Source organism: Chiloscyllium plagiosum, chromosome 37 (genome assembly GCF_004010195.1).
Source record: "Chiloscyllium plagiosum isolate BGI_BamShark_2017 chromosome 37, ASM401019v2, whole genome shotgun sequence".
Classification (NCBI taxonomy): domain Eukaryota; kingdom Metazoa; phylum Chordata; class Chondrichthyes; order Orectolobiformes; family Hemiscylliidae; genus Chiloscyllium; species Chiloscyllium plagiosum.
Genome location: NC_057746.1, coordinates 28,775,870 through 28,796,541, shown reverse-complemented (window position 1 = coordinate 28,796,541; position 20,672 = coordinate 28,775,870). Strand labels below are relative to the sequence as shown.

At 41.5% G+C, this 20,672-nt stretch overlaps 1 protein-coding gene across 1 annotated transcript in view; it reads right to left on the bottom strand.

The window, feature by feature from the left end:
• Positions 1–10,236: 10,236 nt before the first annotated feature.
• Positions 10,237–20,672, bottom strand: part of atf6b (activating transcription factor 6 beta) — an 89,072-nt gene continuing 78,636 nt past the window's right edge. Inside the window, exons 14-16 of the mRNA XM_043678193.1 lie at positions 19,327–19,438; positions 19,119–19,203; positions 10,237–12,381 (exon numbers count right to left, since the gene is read on the bottom strand). Coding sequence (XP_043534128.1) covers positions 12,122–12,381; positions 19,119–19,203; positions 19,327–19,438 — 457 coding nt within the window. The 3' untranslated portion in view covers positions 10,237–12,121. The remainder of the gene's footprint in view (positions 12,382–19,118; positions 19,204–19,326; positions 19,439–20,672) is intronic.

Below are 20,672 nucleotides of genomic sequence, written 5' to 3'. Positions count from 1 at the left end.
TTACATCATGTTTCAGAAATTTAAAAAAAGTTATTTACACAAGAAAAATCTAATACACCAGACATTTGCATAGTTGACAAGATCAGACAAATTCTTACATACACTCTTGGCATCACCGGACCATTTAATTCTCACCGCTTGTCTCTGCCTCTTGCATACATGGGCTACTTTCGGAACAAGGCTGCTAATGTACATGCTTTGAGGATCCTTTCTCCCAGCTCTCCTGCATAGTTCACACTGCTGCCCAGCAGTGAGTACCAACATTAAGAAAGCTGATACAACTCACTTTAGCAATCTCATATTGAGCGGTCTGACAGCATGATTATACGGACCCTTACCCTTACTAGAACACGGCACCACCACCACCGCCGCCCCCCCAAAAAAAAAGTCTCGTCAAATGGGTTGAAGTCGTCTCAGCAAATCCAGCACAAAATCCTGTACCCATTCTCAATGAGGTACGCTTATTTCTTAAAGGAAAAGTGCAACATATGCGAAAGAAAATTCTTATTCTATCACACTAGGCTTGCGGTCCCTTTAGTGACGAACACTAAGTGGTTATTTGACATGTTGGAGATGATGAAAGTATGTGGTAAGGTTCCGTTTATTCGTTCACACTCATTCTGACGCTGGATAACTGCAGGATTTTGGTGATTTGGAGGTTGGGGGTGGGGGCGGTGTAAGCTTCCAGGGTCACATCAGGATGCAACTTCTTAGTCAAACTAGACATGCTGGTAGCAGATAACCCACACTAGATTTACATACAAACTGGGAGCAGAAATAGACCATCTAGCTCTCTCGATCTTTGATACAAATGCTGCTAGGGGCAAGTCAGAAGAGGAGCTCGGTGTTAACAGATTTCTTAACTCGTAAAATGATTGCGGAACAGCAACAAACAATGGACTGAATCATAATTCATGTTCCTGAGCCAACTCCAACAGCAAGTTGGAAAATGCTGTGCCAAAGCTGTAAAGAGCCCTGCTATGAGCAAACATTGAGTAATACACTGAACAAGACACACCGTATATTCTTAGAAGATTAGACAATGAGCCAATACATTGTCAATTAGACAATACATTGAAGGTTAGTACAGCAAGTGAATTCTGGATTGAGTGATAAAGAGGGACTGGAAAAAGGACTTTGAATAGAAAACAATAGCTTGCATTTGGAGAGTGTTTACAACCTCTCAGAATGCTCCTCAAAGGAATTATCAAACATCCCACACATATTAGGACAAGGGACTGAATGTTTAGTCAAAGAGTTAAAGTATCTTACTGGAGAAGAAGGGATAGTGGAGAGAATTCTACAGTTGAAAGTCTAGCTACAGGTATAGTTGACAATACATTGGGAGATGGGAATGAAGAAATCAAATGGGATTGCAACTACAACAAAGAGGACCATAGGGGCATAGTGGTTGTCATTACACTTATAATCCAGAACCCCAAGCTAATGTTCTGGGAAGAACATTCAATGGTATCAAATCGCATTAGGCAAATAGCAAAATTTGAATTCAATACAAATACGAGAAGAAACAACTAATCAATAGCTATCATGTAACCATTGGTGATTGTCATAAAATCCATCTGGTTCACTAACATCCTTTATCATTCATCTATGGGAATATTGCCTGTCCCTAACTGCCCTTGAGAAGGTGGTGGTGAGCTGCCTTCTTGAACTATTGCAGTCCACCTGTTGTGAGTTGATCCACAATGCCTTTAGGGAAGGAAATCTGCCATCCTTACCTGGTCTGGCCTACATGCAATTCGAGACACACAACAATGTGGGTGACTGTTTGCTCTGAGGGAAGCTATGAGGGATAAGCACTAAATGCTCACCTAGCCAGAGACACCCATAGCCTGTGAATAAATAAAACAAAAAAGCCTAATAGTAGGCTGATTAAAACTGGTGAACAGTTAGTCAGGAGGAAATCAACACAAAAAAAATGTTTTGAAATGACCTCCTGGGTCCTTTAGTCAAGACAAAAGCCTTAGACTCACTTAGATCTGGAAGTGATGTTTGAGCCAAACAGACTTACAGAACTGTAACAAGCACATCTCAATGACTACAGCTACCTGTGTTTCTTTCTGTACCACACCCTCATTAAAACTGTCAGGTATTACATTTCAAGGGTACAAAGCACCAGAAAAAGATGTTAAGATATTGAATCACAGCACAACTGTTCATCGATAATCAAAAGAAAATGAAGAGGAATTGGAAGAACGTACAAGAATCCAACATATCAACATGGAGGAAAAACTTACAGGGATCACAAGGTTTTATTGAAAGCCTGTAAGTAAAATGTTCATTAAAACTACCTGAACAGCCTTGGCTGACCAAATCTCAAAACAGCAATTAACAGTATCGCCCATTTTCTCTTCTTGGACTAACTATACTTGAATACATACAGAGTGTAGGTAGAATACTTTAATTTCAAGTACCTACTTGATCAGAGTGAAACAACAAGCAGACCAAAGATTGAAATTGCTTGAAACAAGGAAATGTCACAGACCAGCCAATATTGGAACCGGAGCAACAGGCTGCAATATAAAGCAGCTATTTGCTTTCAAGTACAGTTGTAGCCATCACCCTAACATCTCATCAGACTCCTGCAACAACAGTCTCAACTGAGTCAGGCTTACTCAAAACCATTTCTAAGGGTGCCACACCAATATTAAAGACAGATAAACTGCATCACTTATTTGATTGGCGGTACACAACTTCAGCATTGCTGTAAAAAGACTTGTGATGTGTCATGTACTAGTCAGGACAGAATCGTAAGACTACCAAATTTCCAAAGGGAGGGGAATGAAACTAGAATTTATACTGTCTGAGAACAGAATGTCCAATGGTTTGCAAGTGGATTCTGCTTGGTCAAAGACTTGTCATTACCTCGAGGTGAATGTACTACGCAGCCCATGGTTGCCCTTTAGAATTTTGGCAGCTTTGCAGTTCTGACCTAATTTGAATGAGGCAGCATACCTCATTTTGCAGCAATGATTACTTATTTGCACAAGAATTTGATCACTGGATTTAAATGCAGCTTCAACTATGGCAAGGTTCCTCCGTGCACCAGTTTCTCCTTGGGTTTCATGAAGCTGCTGTTGGGGCAATGGAAGAGGAATGAAATTGGATAAACAATTGCAGTTGGGATATGTTTTGATGGCAAAGCCTCCTAACATCGAATTGAAAAAAGGGAATGCGAGAACAGCTAACTATACCTTAGTTCCAGCCTTAGTTACAAGCATGATTTTCTTTTAAATTGAAAGGTGAAACCTGATGCAACATTAGTGCATTCTCACCTGCAGAATAATGTCACTGACACAATGACTGTAATTGAATCAATGGTGTTAAACAAACAGGTTGGGCCTCAAGACTTGAAGTGGGATGGGGGAAGGCAAAAGTGGGAGTAACAATGACATCAAGGAAAGCAGAGTAACAAGTTGGTGCAAGCAGAGTTGAATATACACCAAAATAACGATGATCATAGCGTGATGTAATGCAAAACAAATGCAAGTCTGCCATTCATTTTTGTTCACTCCACCAAAGAATGCTGCAGCACACAGATCATTTGTCGACCATTCCTGGTGTAGGTCTTTGAAAGAGCTCTCCAGTTAGTGTCAATTCTAATGCTTGACCAAGCTTTAGTGTATTTGCCCTCAGCTCCTCTTAAACAGTATTCATTTTGCTCTACAATGCCTCTGTGGGAGTTATTTATGATATTAGAGTCACCATATAAATGCAAGTTGCTGGTGACTTCTTTCACTATGCTCCATCTATTCCTTCCTTTCAAATATTTATCTAATTCTCTCTGGTTCCTTTGCAAATTACCTTGCTGTCTCTAGTGGCCACAGGAAATCTTCTGTACGCTATCAAAATCCTTTATGATTTTGAACAGTGATCGACACTCCCTAAAGGACTGGTGTTCTGGTAGACGCTGACATGCCTGCGATTGAGGAAAATGTGTAGGGCGGCCTAGCCAATGCAGCGCATCATCATTGAGACTCAACCTTTCTATAACAGAAATTATAAAGATTTGGTGACAGCAACTTTGACTGAAGTGGTCGACAATAGCACAGGCAATGGGGAGGTGATGGCCTAATGATATTACCAGAGTATTAATCCAGAGACCCAGGGAATGCTCTGGGCACCAAAGTTTGAATCCTGGCACAGCAGATGGTGAAATTTGAATTCAATATTTTTTTTTAAAATCTGAACTTAAGAGCCTACTGATAAGTATGAAACATTTGACAAATTGTTGGAAAAACCCATCTGGTTCACTAATGTCTTTCAAGGAAGGAAACTGCCATTGAAAAGGGACCCAAGGGTGCTGCTTGTATGGAATGAGCTGCCAGAAGTGGTGGAGGCTGCTACAATTACAACATTTAAAAGGCATTTGGATGGGTTTATGAATAAGAATGGTTTAAAGGGATATGGGACAAGTGCTGGCAATGAGACTAGATTAATTTAGAATCTCTGGTCAGCAGGGATGAGTTGGACTGAAGGGTCTGTTTCCATGCTGGACATGTAGGCCAGATGGTCATAGACATGTGACTCCAGACCCACAGCAACGTGATTGACAACATTTGGGGATGGGTTGAAATGCTGGCCCAGTCAGCAACACACTCATCCCATTAGTTAATTCTAAAAACTGGAACACTGGACATGATGGCATATATGCATGGAGCTTGTCATCATGGATCTGACATATGACTGAACCATCATAAATGAGGTTGTGATACACTATTGAAAGGTTATTTAACTTATTCTTGAACTCACTCTTTTTGACGTTAGGCACTTTTCATGTCCATATGGTCGAGAAACATCAGATCAATAACATCTGAATTATGCACTCCAAATGTAAGAAAAGTGGCAAATATCATGAATATAAACGTAATGGCAGAAGACCAGCTAAACAACTTGCAGCCTATGCATAATCAATTATGAACTAACATTCTCATCAAGAATTGGCCTGGGCCATACAGAAGCAGTGCTACACAATGACAAACAGCTGGAGATCCTAAAATCGATGCAAAGCCATAGAAGCAAGCTTACAAATGGACAGAAGAAGAAACAGCTTCCTCATCTCAACTCTGGCAGTATTCTAAACACCAAACCCTCCAAACAAATTTCTGATAAACACAGAGTATTACAGAACACCCAAGTGGCAGCCAACCACTAATGCTTAATGAGACTGGCGAAGATTGTTGGTCTTAATGAAGAGAACAGTACTCAGAAGCATCTGAGAGACTAAAAGGATTGTTTATTGTCCAGTCTGCAGCCCTAAACACTGGGACATTGACTAGGCTCAAGACCGATTAAGAAAGAATGGTGACTCTAAAGTCAGAGTGCTTGTTTTAGGGCTTGTAGACAGCTTCACCAATTATTAATGAAATGGAAGTGAATTGCACAGAACTACTCCCAGGCTATTAGAATGCAGCAAGAAAGATTGAAAGTTAAGGAGGAAAAAAAAATACAGCTATGAACAAAATTCGGGCAAGGAACAAAAGATGAGAGTCAAAGAAACACAAATGCTCTATGAATATGAAAAGTGTCAAATAGCTTGGCAGATCATAAGGGCACCAGCCATACTTTAGATCAGCTTTCTAAAGAGGAACTTCAACCCAATTTCAGCACCAAACCTTCAGAGCTGACCAACAAGGCAAACCTTAATAAAATGAACAAAGTCCTCTGGTTAAAGGGATGACAGTCAATTGGTAGAGTAGATGATTCATACAGGAAGAGTTCAACTCAAGCATCATAGATATGGACCCCAAGAGTGAGGCAGGTCCGAACAGAATGAAACTGGATGATATTCAAGATATTAACAATGGAGATGTCACACGGATGCTTCAACTCTTGCCCTGGTGTTAGGATCCAGCATAGTTCCGGACTCCCTTAAAAAGTGAACAGTCCTGATTCCAAAGACAGAAGACACTGAGCACCTGAGAAACACAGATAACTGAGGCTCATCACATTTGGCCCTATATTACTTTCCCTTTTTGTAAAACTAGGACAGTGGTAAAATGGATATAAACCCGACACTAAAGCAATTTTTGTTTTTAGCAGCATCCCCAGGATGCATTGAAAACATTGTAGTCCTGGAGAAAATCAAAGGCACCAAACAAAATAGGAAGGGCCTCAGTTCCTGTTGTCCATTTTGTGAAGGTATTAACTTGGTAGGACATAAATTAAGGCCCTTCAATGAGCGTCCTTGCAAAACAATAGTACAATTGATCAGTGACCAAAAACACAACAGAAATCATGGACAACTAATTGAAAACTGACCCAATTAATACTGAAAAGTGAGTAAAGGGGGTACTTCTATTTCTGATACTCTTCAACATTACCTTGGATCCATTATTGTGCACCCTGGAAGAGTGGGAAGCTCAGGAGTATCTATGATGTTAAACAAAACAGAAGAATTAGTTGCTTCACCTTGGCAATCGCTGATAATATTATGCTGTTGAGTGACTCTCACACCAGTATGATGAAGAACCATAGTCCAGGTGGTTTGCAACTACACTGTTCTCAAATCACTTGTAAAGATAAGACTTTGTATAATTAACGACAGACCTGGTCATTGAAAGAAAGTAGTAGTGAATATCTTTTTCCAGGTGAGACAGACAGATACCTTGGTGCCCAAATTGATCCATGGGCCAGCATCACAGAAGTTGATTGGGAGAAGTTCAAGAACTGGATTGTCAATTTGGATTTTGCTGCTCTTTATTCAATTCAGAAAACTGAACTCCTCAGAACACATATCATCCCCAGGATGTGCCATTATCCTTACAGAAGAATCCCAGAATACCCTGCACAAACTTGACTCAGTCATTGGCAATGCCAAACTGTTTCACCATCTCATGCCATATCTGACCTAGATATTTGCCAAAAATAAAGACAATGGATCAGGTTTGCCTAAGCTCAAGATACAAGTCCCACTTGCTATTATTCGGAAATGCCAAGTACTCGAAACATCCTGTGATACAGACCTCTGACATTGTGAAAGGAGTATGATAACTTAAGGTCCTGAAGAAGATCAAGACTTTCGGACCAAAGCAAGAAAATTCACAGTAGACATGGAGGAGTCCACGAATCACATTGGTTCCCAACCCATTAAATCAGAAACAGTTACTGTGACCAACTATGTGATACAGAGAGATTGGCAAATGGCCAAATACTTGAAGAGCCAAGGATCGAGGATCAGTTATTACAAAAATTATTTGATCTCAATTAAAGCTTTGGACAATATCCAATCAGCAAGGTTAATCAATGGATTAATAATTATATCCAAATAGGACTACTACTGAGACAGACTGTACATGCTGAAGGTGTGGCATGGCTGTAGGTATTCACTGGAATATCGCAGGGATTTGCCCATTCATCAAAAACACATGAATCACATTCCATAACAACATTGTTGCCAAGTTACAACAATAAGTTGGAAAGTAAGGATAGACAATATACATTGAGCCAGGGCTAAACAACAAGGATTGATTGTCATAGAAAATAAATATGATCTTCAAGAAAGACCAAGTCACCACAGTCAATGATTTCCCAGTATGATTTGAAGGCTGTAATAAGGCACGGGAAATTATTTAGAACAAAAAAGTATTAACACCTGGGCCAGGAGACCATGGAACTGATTGGAAGAGGTCAACCTGCTCACTTCAGCTTTGTCATGGGCACTAGAGGGAAACTGTTCAAATTGAACAACCTCATGAGGTTCCTTGGGATTCAAAGGTTTAAGTCTTTCGCTCAGGATGTCTTACACTTAACCGTAGCCCTAACACTGGAACTTCTACAAATTTTCAGTAACAGATGAACAAGACAATAATTACAGTCCAGTTTTTCACCAGTATAACTGTCACTGAACCTTTAGTGTTGGAGGACATTGTGTGGCACCATGATGGAGGCTTTTAACTCAGTGGTGGGTGGATATTTACAAAAGTGCTATGGCTTCTTAATGTCATTTAAATACTTGATTTTTAAAAATATTCTCCATTTGTCATTTGTTATATTTCAGTACTTTTATTGAGAATTAATGCATATTAATGTTTCTCTGTATTTAATATGATAGAGTAAGATTACTGGTGGTGGGCTAGTGCAACTAGGATAAACAGAGGGTTCTCAGTTCTAGGTGCCCATTGATGGAGAATGCCCATTGCTTGGTGAATTCGTTCTTTTAGACTTTCTGATGTGACATATCTGCCCGTTCCTCTGTACACCAATAATTCTCCCCTAAAGCTTGGAATACATCAATGAGTGACACTCAGACCTGTACCTTTCTGAGTGACCCCAAAATAACCTCGTCATCTGATGGAAGGAGAATAATCCCCTCTTCTCCAGCCAACAACTAACCATTCTCATCAGGTGGCAGTGTAGGATTAGGGCAGGGCTTCTTGCACTGAGGCTCAAGCCTGGAATTCAACACCCACAAGGGTGATGGAAGCAGAGGCAATTGAAGATTTCAAAGGGAAATCAGATTGCAAGAGAAAAATCAACATTTAGGATGACAGAAAGGGAACGACACTGAGTGGATCGCTCTCTAGAGAACTGGCATGTATTTGAGTGAGTAAATAACTCCCTTCTGTGCTGCAATGACTCTCTACACTGACAGAAATTGCACAATGTTTGTACCATGGTAGCAGGCGGGATTGTCTCCAACTTGCATTCACTAAGCTTTAAATGGCAAAGTGCTGCAAGAAGCAGGACAGAAAAGACACTAGCAAATGAAAATAAAATCTCACTACATTGCGTCATGGAAAACTGTGCAAGTAAAACTCTTCAACTCAACGAGAACTCTGCTTGTTCAAATCTAATCCCAGCAAGAAGCCTAGGCCAGAAATATTAACCTTGAAGAAGGTGCAGCTAACCAGAACAAAATTAGGGCTGAGGGGGTTTAAACTAGGAGGACATTCACCAGGCTTGTATTCCCCTGAGTAAAGACTGAGGCATTATTTGATTGTTGGGAGTTTACAAAAACACATTCATAAGAAAGATAAAGAGAAACCAGTTCCTCTGGTTCCAGAACAAGACAGTTTAACCTTAAAATTCACTGAAAATAGGAAAGACTTGTTTACACAATGTGAAACGCCCTCCTCCAAAAGCCTGGGAGCAAGGTGAAGCTAAGAGGAAATGATATGACTCTTTGTTGGGCATGTCCTATTATGGGCTATGGAACTGAGCACAACAGAAGGAGTTAAGATACAGATCAGCTGATATCTAACTGATAGCAGAACAGTTTTGAGAGCAGAGTGTCCTTTTCCTACATAAGATCTGTAGAAAGCAGCAAAGGAACAGCAGCACGCTATCTAAAAGAAAAGGATTCTCGAAGGAAGTTATGGTGTTTAGAAATTATTTTTTAGATGTAAATTAATCCAAATCAAGGCTGTGCCATCTTAAAGATAGGAGTAAAAGCAGGATGTAGGGAAATTTACCATCTGTCCCTCAAAATGCCATATTATTTAGTTCTTTTAGACTTTCATGTGTGACAGGTAGCCCAAGGTGAGTGGGTTAACTTTGCTCACTCTTGTTGGAGTCAGAAGGTTGTGTGTGTTCAAGTCCTATGTCAGAGACTAGAACTCAGTGTCTTGGCTAACAGTGCTATTCTGTTAAAAATCACACAACACCAGGTTATAGTCCAACAGGTTTCCAAATCATGAGTGCTATTCTGAGCAGGCACCGCACCGTCAAAATCTTTTGGTCTTTCAAAAACAAAACAAATGCCACAACACAGCTGCAAGTGCAGCAGGGGTCAGTTGAGCCTTGATGGCCTGACCAATACAAAACCAGTTCTTTGCTCAGTACTGCTGCTTGCAGGAACCTGCTGGATGCATATTAGCTTTGTTTCCTGTATTACAATGGCAGTTATATATGAAGAGGGATGAAAGAGGTTTGGTAGAGTACCTTGGGAGATATGGAGGTTTAAAAAAAAAGCACTGTATAAATGCAATAAACTCCTTCTTCCTAAATAATGTACAGATCAGCTAGAATCCAGTTGAATGACCGAACAAGGATGAGGTATTCAATGGCCTCTGCTTACTCCTGGCCCAAAAAGTCCAGCCTTCAAGATATTTCACTGCTGTTCTGTAAACCCACAGCAGCATTGCTGGAGCTGGAGCACACTGAAATGCAATTCCTCCTGCACTATGTCATTAATACAATTCCTGAAAAAGATCTGTCAATACACACTGGGGTCCCAAACCATGTATACATAGGGAAAAAAATGTTTGCTTTCAATCACAGAACAATCTCAAACATTGACCAGCTTGTGTGATTTTACTTAAGCACTCTTCAGGAGTCTATCAATAAAGGCAATTCATTGACATATCTAGCATAGAGGAGGAGAGTCGAGCAAAGGCTTCTGCATATTTCAGCTTCAAGTCTAATGGAAAAACTTTGAGAGACTGAGTGAAAGATACCACACAAAAAAAAATCAAGTTAAATAATAAATTATATAATTTTGTACAAAAAAAAAACAATATTAGATTTGTATGTAGACACAGGTCAGCTAAAAACTTGGGATGCCATCATAATGGTGGGTCATTGCTCAGCAACAAATTCACAATCGATGGTGGGTTAGACAGAGTTTTAGTTACACGTTGATGGGTTTCTGCACTTCACTCGGAAGTGGTGGGGTTGCTAATCATGTGAAATATTCTTGCCACCTCTGACTTGCTATTCTGTGTAACTGTAAACAAGTTAGACGGCCCCTGGTGGGGGCACCATAACAAACAGAAAAAAAAGTCAGAAAATGGTTGGTCGTTAGATTGGCTCCGCCCCCTATTTCCTTCTCATTGGAATCTTTTGTGAAACTGTGAAATCCAAATTACATCAATGCCACTTCAAATCCAATGAAGCTAGCAAGCCTCACACTGCCTACACAACCTCCCACAAATGAAGCAAGGGCCTCTGCTTTATGATAGCAAAAATTAATGCTTGATGATTCAGAACAAACGAAGGCAAACAAAAATCAAACTATAAATTGTGCTGAACCTCATGTGGGACACAAGTGCTCAAGGACATACACACACGCACAATTATCAGTTAACAGAATGACAACATAATAGAAACCCAATCTATGTACATTCCTGAACATTGAAATTCCTACTCTGTACTACACATGGTAATAGAGCCAGAAACACAACTGTGGTGAACATTTTCATTGGAAAGCAAACAGATCAGGGATGATGAACAGTGGTCAATTATAGATTTCCATTTGGGCGAGATTAGAAATGGATAGAATCCAAGGATAACTGGACAGAATCAAGTAAGGAACAGATCATTGCGAACCAAGCCATTACGGTGATAGCCAAACCAAGATTACATAACAGTTTTTCGGATACTTTCTATATACATACACAGAGTTTATGGGGCAAAAGTCCAATCTGATAAGTGATGTTCCAGCTTGTGGACTGCTCGGAGTTTCATCAGTGAATATAGAGCAAGCTGTGCTGGAACAGACCATCTGCGTGCTGTATAACTGCGACACAGCTTCACATTCAGAACAGAAAGAGGGAAATAAACAACTTGCATAGTGCAAAAGGAGTAAAGATAAACACACCAGATTTGCATGCAATAGGTCAGCACAGTGGACCAGATGATCATTGCTAGTTTGGTCTTCCCTAAAAAACCGTGAAGTACTAGCCCATATTCCCAAGTTTAAAGTTTTAGGTGCAGAACAGGCCTGAAAAATATTTCACAGTAATGGTAGTGATAGTGGAATTATAAGCCATTAGTGCAGATCTGCATAACTTCCTGGGAATGTGGTTTTCACAATTACCAAAGATTCGTGTGGAGTCACAGACCTGGGAATTTTAAAAGCAGTAGGTAGCGTGTTATAGCTTTCCAAGATAGGAAGATGGCGAGCACAGTTTGGTCCTTGCCCCTTTTACAGAAGCTTGAAAGCAATCAGAATCTTCCTTCATGTCCCCAACACCACCGGGTACCAGGTTTTATTTGTAACCTTAAAGCAGAATCATCAGGTCATCACAGAAGTTTGTGGAGGGGAGGAGGAGGTTGGGAACGACAACAGATGATGAACATCTCCAATCCTTCAATGATTCTTTATCCTTCCTGGTGGGTGGAACTGTAAAACAGGGCACAGAGCTAGGAAGCACCAGAACTACACTTCACCGTCTTCTGTCGTGAGGTACAGTGGGTCCTTGGTGCTTGACGCAGAGACAGGAAGGGGTTGGGGCCGTAGCCTCCTGGCACTGGGTGCCCTGCTGGCGTTACTGTGGTAGGAACCCGTGCCATTGTGCTGAGGCTGCCGGAGGGAAGGAGGCACCGACGAGCTCTTGATCTGGATAATTCTGGTGTCCATCACCTCGCAATCGATCTGCATCATGACTTCATAACCCCGAGTGGTGTTGTGCAAACTCTCTGATGGAACAAACAACAGAGATCACATTAGGTTTGGAGAAATACATGAATAAGAAAATACTGCTTACTCCATGTCAAATCTTCGATGACCACGGCACTTGGCCCTATTATGCGCTTCAAATCAGGCCACTGATGATCTGCATTACAACTCACATTTACCCACCTTGATTCCAAAATTCTCAAATGTCTCCTCCAAAACTACCATCCCCAGTTTTGAAAATTTTCAGCTGATTTCTAGCCTGTATGAAAAGGATTCTTGCTTTCCACTAAATAATTCATGATCAGCTGTGGTTCAGTAGGAAGCACTCTTGCCTCTGATTTAGAAGGTTCAATCCCAATCCAGAGACTTTGAGAACAAAAATGTAAACCAACAGTTCACATGCAACACTGGAGGATTGTGGCATCGTCAGAAAGATGTAAAAGATGAGCAGGGGAAATTCTCCCCAGTGTCCCGGTCAATATTTATCCCTAAACCAACATCACATAAGGGTCACCTGACCTGAAACATCGACTCTGCTTTCATTCCACAGATGTGCCAGACCTGCAGAGTTTCTCCAGCTACGTGTTTTTGTTTCAGATTTCCTGCACCCACAGTTCTCTGCATTTTTAAAGAAAAAAAAACTATCTCGTAGCAGGCGGAGCTTGCTACGCATAAAGTGGCTGCCACATCACTTCAGTGATCATATTTCACTGGCTAAGTTGGCCTGAAGTTTTGAAAGGTACTATCAACTGTCTTTCTCCAGAGGGAGCAAATTAGAGAAAGCATATAGCTTATGTAGTGCCAGGAAAACAAAGTACAGCTTTTATTCTGGGGAGAAGTTACATCGACCTCTAGGTTGAGGTCATCTGATACAGTACAGACTTTCTGGGTGAAGGATTCATGCGGGCCACAAATAAACCACTTTGAAGGGGCTCAAATACAGCATTGCGTTGCTGAGTTGCGTGAGAACTGTTGCGTTGAACCAAGATGTCCATTACTTCTTGGATGGTCGTGCAACACCCTGCAGTCACCAAGAGAACCCCAGGTCACATTAGGGCTTCACTGCAGTGATGTCACTGACATAATGTAGGAAATGTAGCAGGGAGAGTTGGGCAGAACAAGATCCCACAAACATAATTTTACCTTTTTGCCACAAGTGATTTTATTGTGATGTGTGCATTGGCTCCAGAGTACTGGGAGGATTCCTCTGCATTTCTTCAAAACAGTGCCTTGGGAGGCAATGAGGAGAAAGCGAGAGCTTAACAGTTTTATTTGAATTTTATTTGCGCAGAGTTGCAAGACGTAATTACCTCCTGTTGTATCTTTTCTTATGACCTGTCTTTAGGCAATCATTAGGAAATTGGGGGGGGGGGGGGGGGGGGGGGGATTGCTGGGAGGTTAGGCAGGAGAAGTACCAATCATGATTCTTGCAGAATGGACTAATTAGCCTTTCTTGACTGCAGAGGTCGATTGCCACCCTTGCATACCTTGTCTGTTGTAGAATCATAGAAACAACATTGGAGGAGGTCATTCAGTTTATTGCACCTGCACTGGCTCTCAGAGTGAGCATTTGGCCTTGGCCCTCACACCCCCACCTTTACCCATTACCATTTAACCTCCCCCCACAGTTCAAGTATCTGCCAGTTCGCTTGCAAAACTAACAATCAGCTGCAACAACATTTGATGCCCCAGATCCTGAGAGCTCAGTGAAAGGATTGCTCATGACCCACCCCACGAAATGTGGCCAACAATCTGAAATCACTTCCTTCTGGTAATTGAGTCACTTGCTCGAGGGAATAGAGATTTGCTGTTTATGGATGGAAAGCAGGATCACTTAAATGTGAGACACTCTAACAAAGGGAACACTTCCAAAGTTAAAGCTAGGTAACTTCTGCTTTGAGTTGCTGACAACATTTAAAAAAAAAAAATTCAAAACATCTTTGCTATTGGGTTACTGAGTTGTGCGAGTCCAAACACCCATGTGTTTCTGGTATTTACCGCCCATCACTAAACATATCACAGATTTCCACAGTCACCTGTACAATAAAAATGCAGGATTAGATTGTAATGACAGCACTGAGACCGACAGCTGCCTGGAGCCCAACACAAAGGGATGCTTTCACAAAACAACCTCAGTAAAAACAGAGAAACAATTGCAGTTTGAGAGCAAATCCTGCAAAATTTGAGGATCTGCTCCAAGAATGCAGAGGAATTATGAACGTCTTCAAGCACAGAGCCCTGCATGTCAGCACAGGTGTACACAAGTCCCAGGAACCTGCCCCACAACACCGCCGAGATGCTAAAAAGAAATACTGTTGCAGAGAAATGAGCGGAATAGTACGTCACAAAGTTAATATGCAGATACAGCAAGTGGTTAAGGTGGCTAATAGAAGGCTATCCTGTATTATGAGCAGCAGAATATAGAAATAAGGATGTTACGCTTCAGCTGTAGAGGGCATTGGTAAGACCACATTTCAAGTGCTGCATGCAGTTTCTGTCTGCTCAATTGAGCAGGGATATATATAAAAGTGCGCACACACACACACACACACACAGTAACCTCGATTATCTACATGACACGGATGGGGAATATTTTGTTCAGATAATCGAATATTCGGCTAATCGAGTCTCCTCTGTATATGTGCGTGATGGTGGCAGTTCAGAGGAACCATATTAGATTGATATCTGGAGGATTGGGTTGTCTAGGGGAAGAACGATTAAGAGGTATTTGGATGGGTATACGAATAGGAAGGTTTGGAGGGATATGGGCCGGGTGCTGGCAGGTGGGACGAGATGGGGTTGGGATATCTGGTCGGCATGGAAGGGTTGGACCAAAGGGTCTGCTTCCATGCTGCACATCTCTAGGACTCTAAATGGCTAGATTCTTGTCAGATAAAGGAATTATCAGAGATGGATTGAAATATGGAAATTGAAACATAAACAATCATCGGGCTCAAATGTTAATTTGGCTTCTCTCTCCACAGATGCTGAGTTTCTGCAGCATTTTCTGCTTTTACTTCAGATTTATAATTTTGCTTTTATTTCAGCCATCAAATCAAACAGTGGAGCATGCTGAAGGGGCTAAATAATCTGCCTCTATTCCTGATTTGTACATTCCAACAACCAAGGTCTATTGGAAACCCAAAAGAGATAGCAGCAAGTGTTTTTGTGATGTGGTAAAACATTTTGAAAGCACTTTAAAAGTGATGATTGGACAAAATTTGGCATTCATGGAGGCACAGAAAGTAGTGGTGCCATAGATGATCTTGAAGACTAAGAGAGAAGTGGTGACAAGATGCCAGCAGTGGAGTAATACAATGATCTTGGGAAGTTAGAGAGATAGAGAGCGGCAAGGCCAATGCCTCAAGGTAGCAGCTGTTAGTCGTCAACAACTTCAGCTTTCAGTCCTGAATAATATGCAGCAGGAAATTCCCGTGGCTCACTGTGGACATCACAATAATAAACAAGTCAAAGGGTAAACAAAAAAGTCAAAAGTGGAAAGCAAGTTTATCGGTCGAGTCATCCTGAAAATGCAAATGGATAGGAACGTGCCAGCAATACAAGCTCACATTTCTCTTATTAGGAGAGCAGGCAGCTCAGTAGCCCATCATGACACTGTCAGCTCTTTAACGGACTAAATTAGCCTCACACCTCTTGATCTTTCCCCATTGCCATACAAATGATTCTCTTTAAAGAGAGATCCAATTCCTCATTGCGAGTTACTTTAAAATCAGCTTCCACTGCCTAATAACACACTGCTTCCCAAATCGTGACAGCTTGCTGTCAATCATCTTTCTCCCTGATTCTATGCAAAGTATCCCGAATCTGCATGGTTTGGTTACTGATCCATCTGGCCACTTGAATCAGTTTTTCCTGAGTTACTCTTTCAAAATCCTTTGCGATTTTGAGCATGTAACCAGTTATGCTGCAAGAGGATCACAGTTAGCTCAACACACAGTGTCATCACGCTGCGGTTAAACACTGCATTAGTCCCAGCTGCACAAGTCTCCCTGGCCATTTTGTCAATTCCCACTGATGGATGAACTACATAAAGAAATATTTAGGTCCTGAAGGATCATCCACTCTTGGCTTTCACTCTCAAAAATTTCAGAGATTCTGGAAAGGTCCAAGTGAATTGAAAAACTGCAAACGTAACATCACTTGTTAAAAACAGAAGGACATGATTTTGAAGATGCAACAACCAAACAATGTGGATAAGGGGGACCAAGTAAATCTGTTTTGGCATGTCTGAAAAAGCATCTGATTGGGTGTCACGGTTATATCTTGACATGGATGGTGGATTGGCTCATCAACAGGAAGCAATGTTGAGATAAATGAGCCATTTCCAGGTTGACAGACAGCAACTGGTGGAATACGGCAAGAATCAGTGCTTGGGCCTTAACTATTTACTATCTGTATTACTGACTTGGATGGAGCGATCAATTTATTGTAGCCACAATTGCTGACAATACAGAAGTAGAAGAAACACAAGTTGTTAAGAGAATAGTGATTCTGAAAAGGAAAACAGTTTGGTTCAGAGTTGGCCAAAAATAGTGTCAGATGGAGTATGATGTGGGAAAATGTTACATTGTCACCTTTGGTAGGAAGAGAAGATAAGCGGGTTATTGAAATCTAAGGAAGACCACAACTCTTGTGTACAGATAACCATAAGTAATGGATCCCAAAATGCCATTATGTAGGTATAGTAGGTAATCAGGAAGGTGAGTGTAATATTAATTTTTTTTTGCAAGGACAGAGTATACAAGTCAGCAAAACTTGCTCAAACAGTACAATGCATTGATGAGAAAAGGCACGGAGTATAGTTTGAGATCATATTCCCAAAGGAGGACTTGCTTTAGAAACAAATCAGAAATATCCACTAGGCTGATTTGTGAGATGGAGGAGTTATTGTCTGTGGAAAGGTTGAGCAGGTTCACCCTATACTGAATGAAGTTTAGAAAAACAAAATGATTTTAATCAAAACAAAAGAATTGGAGGGGGTCTCACAAGGTGGATTCTGAGAAGATGCATCACCTCATTCAGGCATCCAGTTCTGGTGGACAGCTTGAAAGTAAGGGGTTGCCCATTTACGGCAGAGACGAACAGAGTCATTACTGTTTGGAATCCTTTACTCCTCCATCTATTGAAGATGGAATTAGATTTTTTATGAGGGACTCCACGGTTATTTTAAGAGGATGGGACAGTAAATTGGAGCTGAGGCTACAATCAGGCAGCTATGATTTTAATAAATGGTGGAGCAACCCTGAGAGGTCGAATGGCTTCTTCACATTTCTCATGATCGCCTCCAGCTACCATAGCAACGAACTCCTCAATGAACTGATTTTCCAGATAAAATCGCTTTCACAGAAACTGTGGCCCTGTTAATAATGGCTTCATTCAGTTGGGATGACGGAGCGTTGCTGGGATCGGGGTTTACCATTGCGTATCAATCTTCAACCTCTTTAAGTTCTGTGCTTTAGCATTTGAACTGGTTATCTTTCCCGTGAACAGTGACCCACCAGGGATCAGGAGAGTGGAAAGCTCCACAGTTTTTGGACAGAAACGGACTAATCATGGACTTTCGGTCATTTCTTCACAGCCTGTGGTTTAGAACATCGTGGCAACACTATCACTGTTTATGTGCACACACACTGCTTCACTGTTTGGAAATGGTTTGTTGTACAAGGACAGTGACAACTAATTGAGAACCCACTTCTGAATCAATTAGACTGTAAACACGTTAGCACGCGAAGATTTGTGGCTCTTAGGCCCAGCTTAGAATGGAGACTGGAATGTGTTCATGGCATTTGCTTCTATACTTGTTGACAAGATTCTACCGAATTATACCATTCTGATTCTTTATATTTCTTCAAGAAACATTAAGCCCCGCCCACCAGGGTGAAACAAATTGTCTATTTAACTTGCATTGTAAATGCTCCTCTCAGCTTCCCATGCTGGGGTGGCTCAGTGGTAAGCACAGCCGCCTCACATTGTTAGGGACCTGAGTTCTATTCCAGCCTCGGGCAATCGTCGTTGTGGAGTTTGCACATTCTCCACAGGTCTACATGGGTTTGCTCCGGTTTCCTCCCACAGTCAAAGATGTGCAGGTTAGGTGGATTGGCTCTGCTGAGTTGTCCATTGTATCTTGAGGGACTTGCTGGATAGGTGGGGTTAGCATTGGGAAATGCAGGGTTACAGGATTAGGGTAGGGGTGTGTGTTTCTGGGTTGGATGCTTTTTTGAGGGTCGCTGCAGACTCGATGGGCCGAATGGCACGCTTCCTCGTTATTGGGATTCTACGACCATTCCTCAGGTTCCCCAACTGGAGCAGATAGGCTATAATTAACAGCAGGGAGAAAGTGAAGACTGCAGATGCTGGAGATCAGAGGCCAGGAGTGTGGAGCCGGAAAAGCACAGCAAGTCAGACAGCCTCCGAGGAGCAGGAGAATTAATGTTTCAGGCATAGGCACTTCATCAGGAAGGGAAGGATGAAGGGCTTATGCCTGAAATGTTGATTCTCCTGCTCCTCGGGTGCTGCCTGACCGGCTGTGCTTTTCCAGCACCACACTCTCGACTATTAGTAACAAAATTTGAAAGCAGGGTCTAAATCTGCAGGGTATGGAATTGCCACAATATATCTTTAGAGCAGAGAGCAAGAGGAAACACATCTAAAATCATTAATGTTCTTTCACGTTTTTGGTTTGTTTCCATTCTCAGACGGTCTAGTTCAACTATAAGCAGGCTCTCCTCTTGCTTACCATTCACTGCCATGGCTGGCATCACAAGGGACATCTTTGGCCTGTTGGTCTTGTTGTGACTGATGGCTGGTAACAGCAGGTGATCCTGCAACAGGGTAGAAAAAGTTATGATTTAAATCCTGCCACATGCTTGTGCCCATGAGCACTCACACATACAGGTGCACGCGGTCACACAACTTTGCAACATTCAAAAACTGCTCATATTTACCCTTCGGAACGAAACGACGTAGAAGGTGTCTTCCCTCCTATCAATAGCATCCATGAAGTCATAGTAACTCTGCTCAGGGCTCTGGTAAACCTGCAACTGACTGGACGTCAACCTGCCAACAAGGAAAACATCTTAAACCACCAGAAGTAGAAAACAGAGAAAAGGAGTTGTCCATTGAGCCACTGTTCAATACAATCACAGCTGATCCTCTAATTCATGCCGTATTCTTGCTCTCACCCCAGACCCAGTTTCAACCAGGGGGACTACATAGTGTGATGACCAGATTCTGAATTAAACATGGAAAGACTATGGTGGGAATGTGTAACAACCTGGGCCTGTGGCCATTTCCAACACTGGTCTGACATGTCTCCCATGGTACTGAAGTCTTCCAAGAACTCCACCCACTGTACAGATGACACACTGATTGCTTCTGGGCTCCCTCAGGTGGTCAGCAGAACAGATTCGCAATGATCATAGAATCCCTACAGTATGGAAACAGACCATTCAGCCCTACAAGTCCACACCCTCTGAAGACTAACTTGCCCAGACACATTCCCTACTTTACTCCTCAATAATGCTCCTAACTTATACATCCCTGAACATTATGGACAATTATAACATGGCCAATTCACGTAACTTGCACATCTTTGGATGATGCTCCCACACTGATGTGGCTCGCAACATAGTGACTGATTGGACATCTCAGAGGGCATCAGATCAACTTCAAAGCACATAGATCATGTGTGTGAAGGATGCGAATGGACTTGAGGCACTTTTATTTTTAAAATGACAAAGGGTCTTTTTTTTCTGGTATTGGGAAAAATACTGTTGCACAGGTATATTTAAACTCATGGCACAAGGAAGGAAGAAACACAAAGCTTGTATTAATGTGGCAAAATTATCAACCTCAGGACATTTCAATGTGCAATACAGGCAGTAATCTTGAAGAGTCATCACTACTGTAGTCGTGGAACTATAACGGCCAATTTATACACTGAAATCTCTCACAAACAGCAATGACAAATGGCCATATTGTATATATTTTATAAATGATACAGGTTGAGGGATAATTATGGCTGAAGATACTGGTGGGGAATCCGCTTGCTCTTCTCTAATAAGGTATCCGTGGAATATTTTACTTATGGGCTCTTGATTTGACTCCTCACCCAAAAAGGTGAGAAGTGACCATGATCACAGCTTTGGAAACAGATTTTATTTATACCTACAAGTTACAATTGTAGCAAACATTACCATTTGTGGAAGAGGAAAAGGAGAGGATAAATAAAGATGGGAATGACCCAAGCAAAATAAAAAATGCGCAACTAAAAAGCTAGCCTAAAAAGTCC